The sequence below is a fragment of the Ranitomeya imitator genome, chromosome 4 (genome assembly GCF_032444005.1).
Source record: "Ranitomeya imitator isolate aRanImi1 chromosome 4, aRanImi1.pri, whole genome shotgun sequence".
NCBI classification, from domain to species: Eukaryota; Metazoa; Chordata; class Amphibia; order Anura; family Dendrobatidae; genus Ranitomeya; species Ranitomeya imitator.
The window spans coordinates 551,287,575-551,306,681 of NC_091285.1; the positions used below are offsets into that span (position 1 = coordinate 551,287,575).

Consider the following 19,107-nt stretch of genomic DNA (forward strand, 5'->3'; position numbering starts at 1 on the left):
TTCACCATAGGTCTGACAGATTCACCGATAGCAGAGGGTGGATTCTCTGATTCCACTGCTGGGGTGACGCTTGCTGCTTGAACCTGCTGGTGTAAAGTCTCTTCTGGTTCAGGATGGTTCTGAGTCACTTCTTCTGGTATTTCCAACTGGGGAAAAGTCAGGACAGGTATCACTGTGGCCTGATGTATTTGAGTCCAGGACTGGAGAAAATCTCCAAGAACGGTGTGGATTTTCTTGTCTTCTTCCTCCATTGGTTGAGAAGTTTCTGGATTTTCTTCTTTGTTCCTCAGTTTGTCAGGGCATACTTTAAGGTGATCTCTGGATACCGCAGTTGAAGTTCCTCCTCATCTTTACTTATAAGGCATACTTTTGTATTGTCAAAGTTGGATAGTAAGATAGTATATGGTTCTGCTTCCCACTGGTCATCAAGTTCATGCATTCTTTTTTTACGCTTTACCACTTGTTCACCTGGTGACAAGGGAATTGCAGGGGCACATTGGTTATAGTATCTCTTTTGTTTCTGTCTTGCTTGGGACAAGCTTCTTTCTACACACTCATGTACTTGGCGGTACTTCTGTTGTCGCTCATTATCCCAATCTGCATCTGATGAGGTAGTTTCTGGTGTGAGGATTCCCATGTCAAGATCAACAGGTAATTTGCTAGATCTTCCTTTCATCACGTATGCTGGAGTGCAGTTGGTGGAGTTCATTGGAATGTGATTGTACAGCTCTAAAAAGTCTTTCCAACATCTCTGGCCTTAAGTTTCATTCATGCAAAGGCAAGGTTTTCAGTAAGTCAATCATCACTTGGTTCATCTTTTCACACATACCGTTGGTTTATCGGTGGTACCGTGTTGTTCTGATCTTTTTACATCCATACAGGTTGCAGAAGTCCTGGATCACTTCCGCTTCAAAGGCTGGGCCTTGGTCAATAAGCAACTTCTCAGGGTATCAATGTGGTCGGCAAAAGTGTTGCTGGAATGCTTTGGCTGCCGTCTTCGCTGTCTGGTCCTTTACAGGCATGACTACCAGGCAGAGGCGTAGCTAGAGCTTTTGCCGCCCGGGGCTGTTCCCAAGTTTGGCGCCCCCCCCCCCCCCCCGGCTCAATACACACAAAGGTTACCAAAAACGGTTTTCCTGTTTTGTAGAACTTAAACTGGGCCTAATGGTGTCACCCCCACATGCCACACCTGTGACTTAATACCACCACACCATGACCAGGCCACATAGTGACCGAATAATACTACATACAAGGGACAAATACCACAACACCATTTCCAGACCACATATTACCACCACATAGTGACTGAATACTACAATACTGATCAGTAATAAAAAAAAACCACAATACTATCACCATAAGTGCCAGTATTCACAGGAGATCTGTACTTAGTATGCAGTGTCTGTGTAGAGGTAATACAGAGATCACTGGTGACATTATACACAGGACCTCTATATAGTATACAGTGTATAGTGTCAGTGTATAGGTAACACTGACTCACCAGTGACGTCTCTAGGTGAAGTCCTTCATCTTTCATCCAGCACAGACCGCCATCATTCCTTCCAGCCAGGACTCGTTTCTGCAGGAAATAACACAGTTATCTCGAGCTCCGCTTGCAGAACACATTACTTAATTTTTCACAACTTCTACATTACATCACATGAAGAAAAAAAGGTGATATAGTGTCACTCTGCACAGTAACAGGACCGCCCCCCCATTTAAAACAGTATACTCAAAAAATAAAATAAATACATCACTGCAGTAATAATATCCCTTAATTAGCCCCTATGGTAATAATATTCCCCACCCTGGCCCCGTTTCTCATTCCTGGCTCCAGCCATATGTTCTCGCATCCTGCCCTCATGAGTATCCATTCTACCCCATATGATCTCCACATCCTGCCCCACCAGCCTCCATCGTATCCGTCCTGCCCCATGATCCAATCCTGCCCCGTGTCTCCAATCATGCCCCGTATCTACATTCTGCCCATGCCTCAAGTCCTGCCCCCAGTGTGTCCAGCATATTACCCCCATGTTGTCCAGCAATCTGCCCCAGTGTGTCCAGCATATTACCCCCAGTGTGTCCAGCAATCTGCCCCAGTATGTCCAGCACTGCCCCCAGTGTGTCCAGGAATCTGCCCCAGTGTCCAGCCTTTCCCCAGTGTGTCCAGCATATTACCCCCAGTGTCCAGCATTGCCCCAGTGTGTCCAGCATATTACCCCCAGTGTGTCCAGCAATCTGCCCCAGTGTCCAGCATTGCCCCAGTGTGTCCAGCATATTACCCCCATGTTGTCCAGCAATCTGCCCCAGTGTGTCCAGCATATTACCCCCAGTGTGTCCAGCAATCTGCCCCAGTATGTCCAGCACTGCCCCCAGTGTGTCCAGGAATCTGCCCCAGTGTCCAGCCTTTCCCCAGTGTGTCCAGCATATTACCCCCAGTGTCCAGCATTGCCCCAGTGTGTCCAGCATATTACCCCCAGTGTGTCCAGCAATCTGCCCCAGTGTCCAGCATTGCCCCAGTGTGTCCAGAAGTCTGCCCCAGGGTCTCCAGCATTGCCTCAATGTGTCCAGAAATCTGCCCCAGGGTCTCCAGTATTGCCCCAGTGTGTCCAGCAATCTGCCCCATGGTCTACTGTATTGCCCCAGTGTGTCCAGCATTCTGCCCCATGGTCTCCAGTATTGCCCCGGTGTATCCAGCAATCTGCCCCATGGTCTCCTGTATTGCCCCAGTGTGTCCAGCATTCTGCCCCATGGTCTCCAGTACTGCCCCGGTGTGTCCAGCAATCTGCCCCATGGTCTCCAGTATTGCCCCAGTATGTCCAGAAGTCTGCCCAGGGTCTCCAGTATTGCCTCAATGTGTCCTGAAATCTGCCCCATGGTCTCCAGTATTCAGTGTGTCCAGCAATCTGCCCCATAGTCTCCTGTATTGCCCCAGTGTGTCCAGCATTCTGCCCCATGGTCTCCAGTATTGCCCCAGTGTGTCCAGCAATCTGCCCCATGGTCTCCTGTATTGCCCCAGTGTGTCCAGCAATCTGCCCCATGGTCTCCTGTATTGCCCCAGTGTGTCCAGCATTCTGCCCCATGGTCTCCAGTACTGCCCCAGTGTGTCCAGCAATCTGCCCCATGGTCTCCAGTATTGCCCCAGTGTGTCCAGCATTGCCCCAGCCCCAGACAGTCAGACATAAAGAAAAAAAAAAAAAAGTAAAATCCTCACCTCTCCCGTTCCTAGCGCAGGTCCGGTGCGGTGCAGCCAGTCAGCGTCTCTCCGGCTCTGCGACGCTCAGGACAGAGAGGCAGAGCGGCGCGCACAGTAGTGACGTCATCGCGCCCTCTGCTCTGAGACGTCGAAGATTTAAAGGGACGTCTTTTTTTTTTTTTTCTTTCTTCTCCTGCAGCGCCGGCCGCCCCCCGCATTGTGCCGCCCGGGGCGGACCGCCCCCCCCGCACCCCCCTTCCTACGCCACTGCTACCAGGAATCTGGAGTAATGGTCAACAATGGTCAGATCATAGCCATAGCATGACTGGCTTGGAGCTAACTTCACATGATCTAAAGCAACCAGTTCAAGTGGCTGTTTGGTGACTATGGGCTGCAGGGGAGCCCTCTGGCTGTCACAGTCCTTTCTGCGCAGGTTACATGGGCCACACTCTCGGCACCACTTTTCAATGGTTTTTGTCATGCCAATCCAGTAAAACCTTCCACATAACAGGATCTCTAACTTCTTCCATCCGAAGTGTCCTGCTTCATCGTGGTACGCTTCCAGAACCATTGGCGCATCTTGTCTTGGGACCACTATCTGCCAGACCAACTCGTGGGTGCATGGGTCGACATTTCTCCGGCACAGCTTACCGTCGTAAATAAACAGTTTGCCTTTTTCCTTCCATAGCTGTTGAGTCTCTTGTGGAGCATCCGGACCAAGTTGTGAATCTGCTTGCATCAGCAGCTCTTTTACCAGATGGACCGCGGGGTCACTGTTCTGTGTCTCTGCCCATCCATTGTGAGGCAATGGGTTCAGCATGGCTTCTTGTTACTGCGCCTGTTCCTCACATAATGAGAATACTGAGTCGCTCTGGGGCGATGGAAAGCTGGTAACTCTATCTCTTCAAGTACCTCCAGATCTTCTCCCACTTCTAGTAAGTTGGGCATCCTGGACAGCGCATCAGCATTGGCATTCTTGTGCACTGCACGGTACTTGATGGTGAATTCATAGTTGGGCAACCGGGCCATCCATTGCTGCTCCAAGGCATCTAGTTTTGCCGTCTCCCGGTGAGTCAGCGGATTGTTGTCCGTGTAGGCTGTGAATCTTGCTGAGTCCAGGTAGTCCTTGAACCTCTCTGTTACCACCCAGACGATGGCGATGAACTCCAGCTTAAAGGAACTGTAATTTTCGGGGTTTCTTTCCGTGGGACGAAGCTTCCTGCTGGCATAGGCAATTACCCCCTTTTTGCCTTTCTGTACCTGGGACAGTACTGCTCCCAATCCCACGTTGCGGTCATCCGTGTACAGCACAAATGGTTGGTCATTTTCTGGGTAGGCCAGTACCTCATCTCCCGTGAGAGCCAAACTTCAACTGAGTGAAGAATCCCTCCAGTCAAACGGGGTGTTCTTACCCTTGGTTTTCTTAGATTGGCCCACTAACAGGTCTTGCAGTGGTGCGGCTATCTTAGTGAAGTCTTTAATAAATCTTCTGCAGTAGTCTACCAACCCAAGGAACTGTCGGACTTTGTGGATATTGTTGGGTTTCGGCCAGTCTCTGATCACGGTGACCTTGTCAGGGTCTGGTGCTACTCCTTCAGAGCTTACCACATGGCTCAGGTACTGCACTTTGGGTTTCAACAGGTGACATTTAGATGTTTTCACCTTCAGGCCAAAGTTGGACAGCGCTTCAAACACTTCAGCCAGGTGCTTCAGGTGGTCCTCATAAGTCTTGGAGAATACGATGACATAATCCAGGTACAACAAGACAGTTTCAAAGTTCTTGTGCCCAAGACAGCACTCCATCATCCTCTGTCACGTTCTTGGGGCTTTGCACAGTCCGAACGACATGTAATTGAATTCAGAGAAGCCCTTGGTGTTGTGAAGGCCGTCTTCTCCTTATCCACCTCTGCTACGGGACCCTTTTCCATGGTGGAAAAGTAGTTAGCAGTTTTTAAAGCAGCTAATGACTCTTCTATTCTGGGAAACGGGTATGCATCCTTATGTGTAATGCGGTTTATCTGCCTATAATCAACACACATTCTCATGGTGCCGTCCTTTTTCCTGACGAGGACTAATGGAGCTGCCCATGGGCTACAACTATTTCGGATTACCCCAGCCTCCTTCATCTCTCGCAACATACTTTTGGCACACTGGTAATGAGCTGGAGGTACAGGCCAGTACCTCTCCTTAATGGGTGGATGACTTCCCATGGGGATATGATGTTGAACCCCTTCTACCATAATCTAGTGGGTGTTTGCTGAATACCTGCTCATAATCATGGACCACCCGGTAAGCCCCTTGTTTTTGGTGTGGTTGGGTAGAGTCAGTGCCCACATGTAATTTCTGACACCAATCCTCCATTTGTCCTGCAGAGCCTCCGTCCTCTGCCTGGCTGGATGGGAACAAGGGTTCTGTTGCCTGTATTACATTATTATCAACAGTAAACAGTTTGGCAAGTGTGGCATATCTGGTTAGGTGGACTTCTTTGCCTCCACTGTTAAGGACACGTACTGGTACCCTCCCCTTGCAGGCTTCAACCACTCCTTTAGCTGTCAGGATTGTGGGCCTACTATCTGAACACACAGGCTCTATCAGGACCTGGTAATCTTTACCTCTGAGGCCTATTGCTGCCCGACACCATATCAACATTTCACTCCTGGGGGGGTATTGCAATGGGGATTGGATCACTCACTGTGACTCTGCCAATTTCTCCACCAGATAGTTCTACCTGCTGTCTCTGTAGCAGGGCTCTGATTTCTTTTTGCAAGACTCTCTGCTCACTGTGTCTCTGCCATTCCTGCCAGCCCTGTGTCTGTGCCGTACCTGCCAGCCCAGTGTCTCTGCCGTACTTGACAGCCCTGTGTCTCTGCTGTACCTGCCAGCTTTTTTTCTCTGCTGTACCTGTCAGCCCTGTGTCTCAGCCGTGCCAGCCTACTCGTCTGAGTTTCAGCCGTGCTCTTCTGCCAGTCCTGCCTGATGCCTGCACCTGTCCTAGTATTCCTGTTCTCCAAGTGGGATCAGCAGCCACAGCCAGACACCACCCTGGAGTAGCACCTGGCAGCTGCTTGCCGCACAAGCCTGACCTCACCATCAGAGGCTCCAGTGAAGACCAAGGCAGCTGTCATAGTCACGCCCCTTCTAGAGTAGTCTGGTTTGTGGCACAGTGGGGCCACAAACCCCCTGACCTCATGCCCACCAGTCAGGGCATGAGTGTGACATCTTGCAGATTAAGGGCATAGTCCCGTATGCTATCCTGTGTTCTTTGCTTACACCGGAAGAACTTCATTTTTATTTCTGCAGCAGTGCGGGTGTCAAAGGTGATTTTGAGTTTGGCAAAGATCTTCTGCACAGTCCTTTTTTCCACACCTGGCCAGGATTTTACCTCTCTCAGGGCCGCGCCAATCAGTTTGCCAGTTAAGTTGTTAACTTTTTGATGCTCTGTCAGTGAATAGACTTCAAATAGGCTGCAGAGTCTTTCCTTAAAGTCACTTAATGTATGGGACTCTCCGGATTTCTGTGGAAGCCAAGCCGCTCCAGGAATATATGCAGATGCATGTAAAGTAGCTGCGGAAACACCATCACGTGTTTCTCGACTCAAGCAGTGAATAGCCAGGCTTTTCCCCGGGAAGGAACAACCACGGGAAGGGCAGCATCCTATGAAGGAAAGCCACCTATGCCAAGCATGGTATCCATCCACAGACAGCTGTTTCGGGGTTTTTGCCCCTCATCAGTCTGGAGTAGGAATCTGGCTATTAGGAGCAGTGCCTAGTAAAAAGGCTATAAAGGCACAGATGATTGGCCTCGGGGAGACCAAAACATCCAAAACCGCGGAGACACCATCACGTGTTTCTCAACGCAGTGATTCCAGAACACTGCCCCCATCCCTTATGGGAAATATGCAGATGCATGTGGATGGATACCATGCTGGTGTCTCCGCAGCTTCTTTACATGCATCTGCATATTTCCCATATGGGATGGGGGCAGTGTTCTGGATTCACTGCGTTGAGAAACACGTGATGGTGTCTCCGCGGTGTTGGATGTTTTGGTCTCCCCGAGGCCAATCATCTGTGCCTTTATAGCTCCAGGAATATATGGCATGGACAGCGGCATGATGGGTGCCATAGCTGCGGCGGGGTCCGGCCGATTGTTTAGAGCTGCGGGCATTGCAGGACCTGGTAGCGGTATGGGGCCTGCGTTCACCGTGGGTCCTGGGGGCATCATTGGGCCTGCGTGTGCGTCCACTCTGGGTACTATGAGGCCTGCGACCTCCTCCCGGGTCAGACACGACTTTTCCCTCTCGGTAACCTGGTAGAAGCCGGAGTCTGTAGCGGTTCCTCCGGTGGGCAGTCTGCAGCGGTTCCCAGTCCTCCGTCCAGCACTTTGCGGCGTCCTCACTTCTGACTCTGCTGCATGGCGTCTTCACTTCCGGCATTCACCTGGCAGTGTGGCACCCGTTTTTCTTCTTTGCGCTCTTTTCTGCCAGCTCTGCCCACTAAGGTACGTCTCTTCCCCCTTGAGTTACAAGCAGCGCGGCAATGGTAGTTTTCAAACAAACTGTCACAATCTCTGGCACACAGTACCTGGCAATGCCAGGGCACGAAATCCTGTTCATGATGCCAAAAAGATGAGTCGCCCACCAGGGCAGAGTACTCGGTATCAAGTCCGGTCGGCTATTAAAGGGGATGTCAAGGTGGCTGCAACCCGGTCCGTGGCCCTGGGACTCACTGTATAATGGAACGGTCTGTAAAGGGGAATTGTGAATAAGTCTATCGTGACGTCACCTGTGGTGTTCTGTCAATAGGGGGACTGACGCTGCTTTAAAGGGGTCCTCTGGGGGTCGTTGTTGCAGCAATGATTGTGACGCTTCCCACAGGTGAAGCGGGGTCCCCACAGGTCCTAGAGTGTATGGTGATGATGGTGTTTGCCGGTCAATGAGTAAAGGACACAAGTTGTAAAGTCTTTACCTGGTTTACTGTAGTTGGCAGGCCACATTCCAGGATACCGGCAACAGGTACATTAGGAGAAGGGCAGCACGGTGACTCAGTGGATAGCACTGCAGCCTTGCATCACTGGAGTCCTGGATTCTAATCCCACCTTGGACAACACCTGCAAGGAGTTTGTATGTTCTCCCCGTGTTTGCGTGGGTTTCCTCTGGGTTTTCCAGTTTCCTCCCACACTTAAAAAAAAACATACTGATAGGGAATTTAGATTGTGAGCCCAGTCGGGGACAATGATGATAATGTGTGCAAAAAACTGTTAAGCGCTGCGGAATATGTTAGTGCTATATAAAAATAAAGATTATTATTAGGAGTCCAGGCAGCCCGGAAACAAGTGAAATCCCCTGGGCAAGTCAGGTTGGGAGCCTTCCACTGCGTGCTTGCTATAGTCCCTTGCTGTCTGAAATGTCCTAACAAGGTTCTGGTTCTTTCCCCTGTCCTGGGACAGGTACCTGTATGGTAGGCAGCTTGAGCAGTTCGTTCTGGGGTCTCTGCACGGTGACTCCAGGCTCCAGGGTGCTGCTGTACCACAGGCTTAATTTGGGCAGTATCCGTGTAGTTCTGTGCCCTCCGGTTCTGCTAGGTATCCTACAGATTCACACTAACCACGGGCTCCCGGTACCCGTTTTCTGCGCTTTGGCTCCTCAGAGGCCCACTTGTTGCCTCCTTGAGCCCTGAAATCTCTCCTCTGCTCCTTTCCTGTTTGCTATCCAGACTGTCTGATCCAGACTAAACTCACTCCTCCTCCAAACCAGGATCTTTATCCTGGGAAGCTGCCCTAAACAGGGTTTTGAGCTCCCCCTCCTGGCCTGGATTCAGAAGGTGCTGTGTGTGTGATTTACCTGCCAAAGAGATCCCTCTTGTTTCCAGACCTAGCACTACCCTCCCCGAGAGGAAGGCAGCACTACTATATTATCCAAACTCCTGGTGTGACACACTTCCTCACCTCCCAATTCATTATAAGTCCCAGATACTGTCCTCCCCCAATTAATTATAAAGTGTCCTAACCCTTCACCCTCCTCATTATGCTCTTTCAACTGTCTTTAAAAAAAAATTACTTCACCTGAAGATTCCCTTCACTATCACTTCCTTCCTTTTCTAGCTGGGTACTTTCTAAATGTCGCACCTAAGTCATAGAGAAAGTGCCAGGTAGGAAGCTGAAGAAGGCTTCCTATAGCTCCACAGCTATTTTCTACTGTAGGTATCAGAGCTGCAGTAATGCTTCCTATCTGGCACCACTATTGGTGAGAGGGATTGCCTTCATTATAAGCCACCCCTGCACGGCAGGCATGGGCAGCTATTCACCTCCAGGACCCTGTGGAGCAGCACTTGCTACACCAGCAGTATGTCCGCCCCTGGATTGCATCATGGTTTATATTACCAATATGTTGTATAAACTTTTAAATTCTTATTTGCATTAGCGAGTCTAAAAAGCAAGCTCCGTTGCTCATAAGTTCTGAGAGACTAACTTTAATGCTTATGTAACTATATATTCCCTGCAAAGCACATCCAAAAGTATTTTTTTAGAAAGTAAATACTCTGTATTTAACTTAAAATTTATCAATTATTATTTTGGCCGTGAACAGAAGGGTAAATGTGCACATTTTTACCACTAGGATGAGGGGAAAAATGTAATCCCTTCCCGACATGTGTTGTGCACATGTCACAACTCAGGTGCCAGTGTATGGCGCGAGCTCTGGACGTCCAGCCAGCATTTTTCTGGAAAAGCAGCGGGTGGAGCTTGCTCCTATCTCTGTTGTTCAACCATTAAAATGTCTCTTGTCAATCAATGACAGCAACATTTAAATGGTACAATTGCTGCGAGATGTACATGTACCAGCTACCATTGGCCCCATGTAACGTGATTGCAAGGTGCCAATAGGTTATCTTGGCAGCAGAGGGCCTGCTGAAGACCTCTGTCACTGCCATCCTATGAAGCTAGAATTCATAGGATAACGTTATTTTGACTATGAAATAAGGTAGTTTTGTAGAGTATAGAAGAAGCAATCAAAATATTGACTACTAGTAAAAAATAAAAAAGTTTATAAAAATAAAAAAAAAACTTAAATTATGAATTCCCCCCTCCTAGTCTAATCTATCAAAACATAAAATGAATTAACTGGTGTGGAAATTACCTTACGGAGGATGTATTACAATTTCGTTTTATTAGTTAATTGTGATTATGTTTACATTTACTTTATAAATTTAACTGCTGTAATTTTTTTTTCATTAATTTATTCTACAGTCACCTGGGGCTGACATTTTTATTTGCTAGCATTTGAAATTTGGAACATACCCCAAATATCGCAGACACAGGCCATCAGAATCTGGTTGTCTTCTGACTTTATCTCTTATGCTGTGTCCATACAAGCTCTGATCTGTGCATACCTGCAACTTGTACTGGTAAAAAAGTCCTTATAATGTAACGTTGAAGAACAAAATAAGTTATGGCTTTTGGAAGAAGTGAGGAAAAGAAAAAAAGTCACCCAGGAGGGATGGGGTTCTGAAGAGCAGTGTCATGCCTATTTCCAGCTTTTCTTTCTTCATGACAGAATCATGACCGATTGACCACATCTCTAAAGGCAAGAAACTATGATTTAAAAATAGGCGCCTCTGCGCTCTCCCCCTACTGGTTTCCTGTTCATAGGCGGGAGAAGAGGTACATTCTTTCAGTGTCTCAGAAACCAAAGGCTACCAAGTCCCGGCAACATAATGAATTGTGTTACATGAAATTTATTCAATTAAGGCGGGGTTACATTGTGTTTTACCCTCATGTCAGTGGCTCCATCAGGACTTTATATTTGAAGCCTTGGAAAATGAAATTAAGTGATGTGCTGATGGGCAATAATGCAGACTGAGTCATTGACTGTGTTGAACATTATTTTCAGTTGTATCTGTCTATTTGATGTGGGCTTCAAGATACAGTCAACCACATAGTGAGTCTTCCCAATGGTCATAATAAGAAGTGTATTTTCTGTCCAGCACATTTTCCTTGTAATTTATTGCAGATATTTTAGTGACTGAAATTCAATTCTGTTTATGTGAATGGGGCTGTTTCAGATGAATGGGGCGGTTGAAGAATATTCAGTAACAAAATGCACAATGCATGATCTTACCCTAAAAGTGGCACCCATAAAGTATGATGCCAACAAAACTTCCCCCAAAACACAGCATGATACCTGTATAGTAAGTTATTTGTAATGGTTTCAACACTCCAATTAATTAATACTAATTATTGATATATTGATATGGCTTCAATCAGTTATAAAATATGTATACAGTACAAACCAAAAGTTTGGACACACCTTCTCATTTAAAGATTTTTCTGTATTTTCATGACTATGAAAATTGTACATTCACAATGAGTTCATCAAAACTATGAATTAACATATGTGGAATTATATACTTAACAAAAAAGTATGAAACAACTGAAAATATGTCTTATATTCTAGGTTCTTCAAAGTAGCCACCTTTTGCTTTGATGACTGCTTTGCACTCTCTTGGAATTCTCTTGATGAGCTTCAAGAGGTAGTCACTGGGAATGGTTTTCACTTCACAGGTGTGCCCTGTCAGGTTTAATAAGTGGGATTTCTTGCCTTAAAAATAGGGTTGGGACCATCAGTTGTGTTGTGCAGAAGTCTGGTGGATACACAGCTGATAGTCCTACTGAATAGACTGTTAGAATTTGTATTGTGGCAAGAAAAAAGCAGCTAAGTAAAGAAAAACGAGTGGCCATCATTACTTTTAGAAAAATTGGGAAAACTTTGAAAGTGTCCCCAAGTGCAGTTGCAAAAACCATCAAGCTCTACAAAGAAACTGGCTCACATGAAGACCGCCCCAGGAAAGGAAAACCAAGAGTCACCTCTGCTTCTGATAAGTTTATCCAAGTCACAGCCTCAGAAATCGCAGGTTAACAGCAGCTCAGATTAGAGACCAGGTCAATGCAACACAGAGTTCTAGCAGCAGACACATCTCTACAACAACTGTTAAGAGGAGACTTTGTGCAGCAGGCCTTCATGGTAAAATAGCTGCTGGAAACCACTGTTAAGGACAGGCAACAAGCAGAAGAGACTTATTTAGCTAAAGAACACAAGGAATGAACATTAGACCAGTGGAAATCTGTGCTTTGGTCTGATGAGTCCAAATTTGAGATCTTTGGTTCCAACCAGCGTGTCTTTGTGTGACGCAGAAAATGTGAACAGATGGACTCTACATGCCTGGTTCCCACCGTGAAGCATGGAGGAGTAGGTATGATGGTGTGGGGGTGGTTTGCTTATGACACTGTTGAGGATTTATTCAAAATTGAAGGCATACTGAACCAGCATGGCTACCACAGCATCTTGCAGCGGCATGCTATTCCATCCGGTTTGCGTTTAGCTGGACCACCATTTATTTTTCAACAGGACAATGACCCAAAACACACCTCCAGCCTATGTAAGGTGCTATTTGACCAAGAAGGAAAGTGATGGGATGCTACGCCAGATGACCTGGCCTCCACAGTCACCAGAGCTGAACCCAATCGAGATGGTTTGGGGTGAGCTGGACCGCAGAGTGAAGATAAAAGGGCCAACAAGTGCTAAGCATCTCTGGGAACTCCTTCAAGATTGTTGGAAGACCATTTCCGGTGACTACCTCTTGAAGCTCATCAAGAGAATGCCAAGAGTGTGCAAAGCAGTCATGAAAGCAAAGGTGGCTACTTTGAAGAACCTAGACTATAAGACATATTTTCAGTTGTTTCACACTTTTTTGTTAAGTATATAATTCTACATGTGATAATTCATAGTTTTGATGCCTTCAGTGTGATTGTACAACTTTCATAGTCATGAAAATACAAAAAAATCTTTAAATGACAAGGTGTGTCCAAGCTTTTGGTCCATACTGTATATATATATATATATATATATATATACAGTGGGGCAAAAAAGTATTTAGTCAGTCAGCAATAGTGCAAGTTCCACCACTTAAAAAGATGAGAGGCGTCTGTAATTTACATCATAGGTAGACCTCAACTATGGGAGACAAACTGAGAAAAAAAATCCAGAAAATCACATTGTCTGTTTTTTTAACATTTTATTTGCATATTATGGTGGAAAATAAGTATTTGGTCAGAAACAAAATTTCATCTCAATACTTTGTAATATATCCTTTGTTGGCAATGACAGAGGTCAAACGTTTTCTGTAAGTCTTCACAAGGTTGCCACACACCGTTGTTGGTATGTTGGCCCATTCCTCCATGCAGATCTCCTCTAGAGCAGTGATGTTTTTGGCTTTTCGCTTGGCAACACGGACTTTCAACTCCCTCCAAAGGTTTTCTATAGGGTTGAGATCTGGAGACTGGCTAGGCCACTCCAGGACCTTGAAATGCATCTTACGAAGCCACTCCTTCGTTGCCCTGGCGGTGTGCTTTGGATCATTGTCATGTTGAAAGAACCAGCCACGTTTCATCTTCAATGCCCTTGCTGATGGAAGGAGGTCTGCTCTCAAAATCTCATGATACATGGCCCCATTCATTCTTTCATGTACCCGGATCAGTCGTCCTGGCCCCTTTGCAGAGAAACAGCCCCAAAGCATGATGTTTCCACCACCATGCTTTACAGTAGGTATGGTGTTTGATGGATGCAACTCAGTATTCTTTTTCCTCCAAACACGACAAGTTGTGTTTCCACCAAACAGTTCCAGTTTGGTTTCATCAGACCATAGGACATTCTCCCAAAACTCCTCTGGATCATCCAAATGCTCTCTAGCAAACTTCAGACGGGCCCAGACATGTACTGGCTTAGGCTACGTTCACATTAGCGTCGCGTCGCTGTTGCGTCGGTGACGCAGCGGCGACGCAGCGGCGACGCGCCCCTATGTTTAACATAGGGGACGCGTGCGTCTTTTTGCACGCGTTTTCCGACACGTGCGTCGTTTTAGACGCTAGCGTCGGACGCAAGAAAATTTCGTCAAAAAACGACGCACGCGTCGCAAAACGCGCGCGTTTTTGCGCGCGTTTGCGCGCGTTTTTCCGTGCGTCGCCGCTGCGTCGCCGACGCAACAGCGACGCGACGCTAATGTGAACGTAGCCTTAAGCAGTGGGACACGTCTGGCACTGCAGGATCTGAGTCCATGGTGGCGTAGTGTGTTACTTATGGTAGGCCTTGTTACATTGGTCCCAGCTCTCTGCAGTTCATTCACTAGGTCCCCCAACGTGGTTCTGGGATTTTTACTCACCGTTCTTGTGATCATTCTGACCCCACGGGGTGGGATTTTGCGTGGAGCCCCAGATCGAGGGAGATTATCAGTGGTCTTGTATGTCTTCCATTTTTTAATTATTGCTCCCACTGTTGATTATTTCACTCCAAGCTGGTTGGCTATTGCAGATTCAGTCTTCCCAGCCTGGTGCAGGGCTACAATTTTGTTTCTGGTGTCCTTTGACAGCTCTTTGGTCTTCACCATAGTGGAGTTTGGAGTCAGACTGTTTGAGGGTGTGCACAGGTGTCTTTTTATACTGATAACAAGTTTAAACAGGTGCCATTACTACAGGTAATGAGTGGAGGAAAGAGGAGACTCTTAAAGAAGAAGTTACAGGTCTGTGAGAGCCAGAAATCTTGATTGTTTGTTTCTGACCAAATACTTATTTTCCACCATATTATGCAAATAAATTGTTAAAAAAACAGACAATGTGATTTTCTGGATTTTTTTTTCTCAGTTTGTCTCCCATAGTTGAGGTCTACCTATGATGTAAATTATAGACGCCTCTCATCTTTTTAAGTGGTGGAACTTGCACTATTGCTGACTGACTAAATACTTTTTTGCCCCACTGTATATATATATATATATATATATATATATATATATATATATATCATTTCAGGGAGTTTAGTAAAAGATCATCGAAAATTAAATGTTCAACCAAATGGTCAATTTAACCAACGAATGTAAATCATGCGGTCATCTGACACTTATTCTGATGAAGAACCTTTCACATTCAAAGATGAGAGTCAACTAATTTGAACTTTCCCAAAGATGTTATCCTGTTAATTATATGTTAAATGGAGACTGTGAAGTTTCTAGTACGCATAACATAAGCATTTAGAGAAGTTTCAATAGACAGTTTTAGCATATAAAAAGAGGACTGAACTCTTGGGGGGGGAGGGGGGAGCAGACATGCAGCAGGGATTGGAGATGTGATACAGAGATTTCCAGAAAGAGAGAAATTAACACAGAGGCTCATGGACTTGTATCATAATAATGTATGAATAATGCTTGTTTTGATGCACATTTATTTATTTTACTTTATTGCCTTTAGTGACTGTTTTGTTTCTTATCATTTATTAAGTAAATTCAATTTAGTTTACTCAATTTTTGTGTGAGCATTTCTTATTCATCACAATCCTTTGAATCCGTTACAAAACAATACCTCCACTGTGAATTGCTCCATAGTACCCTTTTCGCAAAGAATGATATCCCCACAGTGATCCCAGCACAGTAAGATACCCCCACAGTGACTCCAACACAGTATAATGCTCACCAAAGTTCCTCCACACACTGTATAACGACACAGTCGTTCACTCAATATGTGTGCCCCTGTATAGTCTTCCATACAGTATGATGGCCTGCCACACAGTATAAAAGCCTCTACACAAGCCTCCAGACAGTATTATTGATTCACACAACCTTCCACACTGTATAATCATCCGCACACAGTATAATGGCTCCCGATAGCACTCCCAACAGTTTATGGCCCCCCACATAACCCTCCAAATAGAATAATGTGGGCACATATCCCTCTTAACATTAGCCCTCCAAAGAGAATAACAGCCCTCACAATGTTCTCATTGATTTATAAAAAAAACACCTCCCCCAATCCCCCCGCTGCTCTGGTCTCTGCAGCTTGTGGTCTTAATCTCTGCACAGTTTTGTACAGTGGGAGCAATGTAGTGACATCATCGCTGCACTGCGGTGTCAGAGCTCAGATGCATAGATTCAATGATGGAGGAGTGAGCTGACTTCTCCCTGTTCCATCATTGTACATGAGATGGTGGGCTGGGTGGGCCAAGTGCCGCTCATACACTGCCCCTCCTCCTGACTCGAGGCCCACAGTGGCTGCTTGCTCTGCCCCTATTACCAGTATGTCACTGTTTCTAATTGAAAGTATTGCTCAGTTGTGTTGCATGATGAATGAAAAGTACAAAGGTGTCAAACTAACATGTTCTTTTCTTCTTAGGTTAGTGTCCTGACAACTCTGGAACGAAGGTTCAACCTGCAGAGTGCTGATGTAGGAGTTATTGCCAGCAGCTTTGAGATTGGGAACTTGGCTCTTATCCTGTTTGTTAGTTACTTTGGAGCCAGGGGACATAGACCTCGCTTAATTGGATGTGGAGGAATAGTTATGGCCTTGGGGGCTTTTCTTTCCGCTCTGCCTGAATTTCTTACACACCAATATGAATATGAATCTGGTGAGATTCGATGGGGAGCAGAAGGAAGAGATTTTTGCGCAGTGAATGGTTCCACTACTGAGGATATTCCCGAACAGGATATAATATGCAGGAATACTGCTACTACCAATATGATGTACCTACTTCTCATCGGAGCACAGGTCCTGCTGGGAATCGGCGCTACTCCTGTGCAGCCACTTGGAGTAGCATACATTGACGACCACGTCAGACGGAAAGACTCTTCCCTTTATATAGGTACAGTGAAATCCGTTCATTAAAATCTTTAATTATTGAATACCAATTTGGAAGGATGGTTTTATTTTTTAGAAAAATGTCAAGGGATTCTACTTATTGTTCTCTACTTTTGCTACTATTACAACTCCCAATATTCACTGGTGCAGTACTTTGATATGTACAATTCTTATTGTAATCGCACAAGGTTTGAAATATTGTTCTATAATGTAACGTTTTTTGTTGCCGCATACATATGCTATCAAAAATGAAAGTCAGCAATCTGATTTTTAAATTCGTTGCATTTGAGCCAAATGCTTGCCATAAATTCTGGGAACATTGCGGGTGTATATGCAGAATGTATCAATGTGCCTCAATTCACTAAATGAAAGTCAAAATTGTATGCTTTAAGTATTCATTGATTCAGTAGGCATCAGTTTACTTTTTTAGCATAGTACACTTTCTTGTGGTATTCTTTAAAAAAGAATATTGGAGTTTATGGATGCCACATGCCACTAAAGAAAATACCTACACAATGGTAGAGAATGTAGATATGCACATGAGACGAAGAAAGATCATAATAGATCTGAAACGCGTTGTATATCTATACTCTATATGTTCTTCATATTTGTTGTGGATTATTCAATAAAGCCATATATAATTTTAGTTGGATTGTGGAAGCTGGATATTTTTCTGTTCTCCTCTCTTTACACACAGACCGTGTGGTCCGTACACCTGGTATTGAGTGAGACAGACTTTACTACTACACAGTGGCATGCAACTGAGTTAATATATAGTCCCTATGTACACTGCTGATGGATGGGTCAGACATCATTTAAAAAGAGCCTTACCTGTGTTTTTCTTGCGAATATTATGGTTAGGATTGCAAGTACAAGGTCTGCTTTATGCCTAAGGTGATCTTTGTTACTCATGCTGAATACTATGATTTGCATTTAATTCAAGTAATATTAGACTTTTGCTTTTTCTTTCTTGAGTTAATATAAAATTCTCACAAGTTGCTGGGATTTAGTCCTGCTGATATAAGAAATAGATATAATTTAATTTTACTGAAGCTCTGTTATAGTCCTCTAATCATTTGTATTAAATTGCAAACAATCCATCCTACACAGGTTTATGGTTTGAAACATTGCTATTTTTCATGTCTTGTTTAAATCAATTATTCATTACAGTATTCAATAATAAGATTTGCAGTACAAACAATACTTAACAGAAACAGTGGTGCTAACTGGTGCATCAATTTCTGTTCTTTAACAGGTTGTTGTTTTCTTCTATATGTCTCCTTTATAAAACGTGAATCATACCAAAGTACAGTATGCATCTACTGGAGTTCCAGATAAAGGAAAAGGCCTCCTGGACTTGTGTAGCAGTCAGAAAATTTTTCAGGCCATGTTAAAGCCTTATGGAAATGATCAATTCTGGGAGGTTTCTTGTGTCCCTGAGTCTCGAGGAAGCGGAGACTTATGGAGTTGCTGAAGAATGGGAAGGGCATGGTTGTGGAGCGGGTGAAACATCCAAAGGGTTTGTGTTTGTAGCAGAAATGTTCTAGCGGTCCAGGATGCCGCAGATCTTCCCATCTCCCAGTTGCTTACTGTAACATCTCTTCTTTTCCCTTTTGCACCTGCTTCGGCTACTAGCTGGAGCTACACCTTTGTTTCAGTTCATGCATGCCAGCATTGGTCTTGTTAATTCTTCGGACTATGGTGCCACTAGACCAGGGAGCTTTGGGGTTAATTGTTTGGTTTTTGATTACTCCTTTATGAAAGCCTTGTGATGGGCAGCCTGCTATTTAAGCCCATGAGTCTCTGACATCCACTGCCAGTTAATTAGTTTTGCTATCTGACTTGTGCTCTAGTCTTTGCTTCTGCTCATTTCCTGACTCCTCCTGCTTTCTTACCTGAGCGTGAATTTTGATCATCCTCTTGTATAACATTTCTGGTCCTGATGTGACCCACTGGCTATGACCCTGCTCAGCGACTCTTCCTGCCTCTAGTTCCCTTCTTTGGATGCCAGCCCTCGCAGGAAGCAATCCACTGGACTCCGATGTAATACCAGATCCATGTACAGGGTTTAAAAGGTGAAGGTCCGGGTTACCTATAGAAATTGCCAGATGGAGTGGCTTGTGCCAAGTCTGTTCAAGGCAGCCTTTTTTAGTCTGTGGCCTCTTACAGTCGTGTCACCAAAAGTTGTGAAGTATGATGTACATAATGTTGTCGTAGACAATAGTGGGTGCATTACTAATTCT

At 45.3% G+C, this 19,107-nt stretch overlaps 1 protein-coding gene across 1 annotated transcript in view; it reads left to right on the forward strand.

Moving 5' to 3' along the window:
* The window catches only part of SLCO3A1 (solute carrier organic anion transporter family member 3A1), a 676,694-nt gene that overhangs the window by 79,272 nt on the left and 578,315 nt on the right, over nucleotides 1-19,107 (forward strand). The window contains exon 2 of the mRNA XM_069766261.1: nucleotides 16,403-16,868. Coding sequence (XP_069622362.1) covers nucleotides 16,403-16,868 — 466 coding nt within the window. The remainder of the gene's footprint in view (nucleotides 1-16,402; nucleotides 16,869-19,107) is intronic.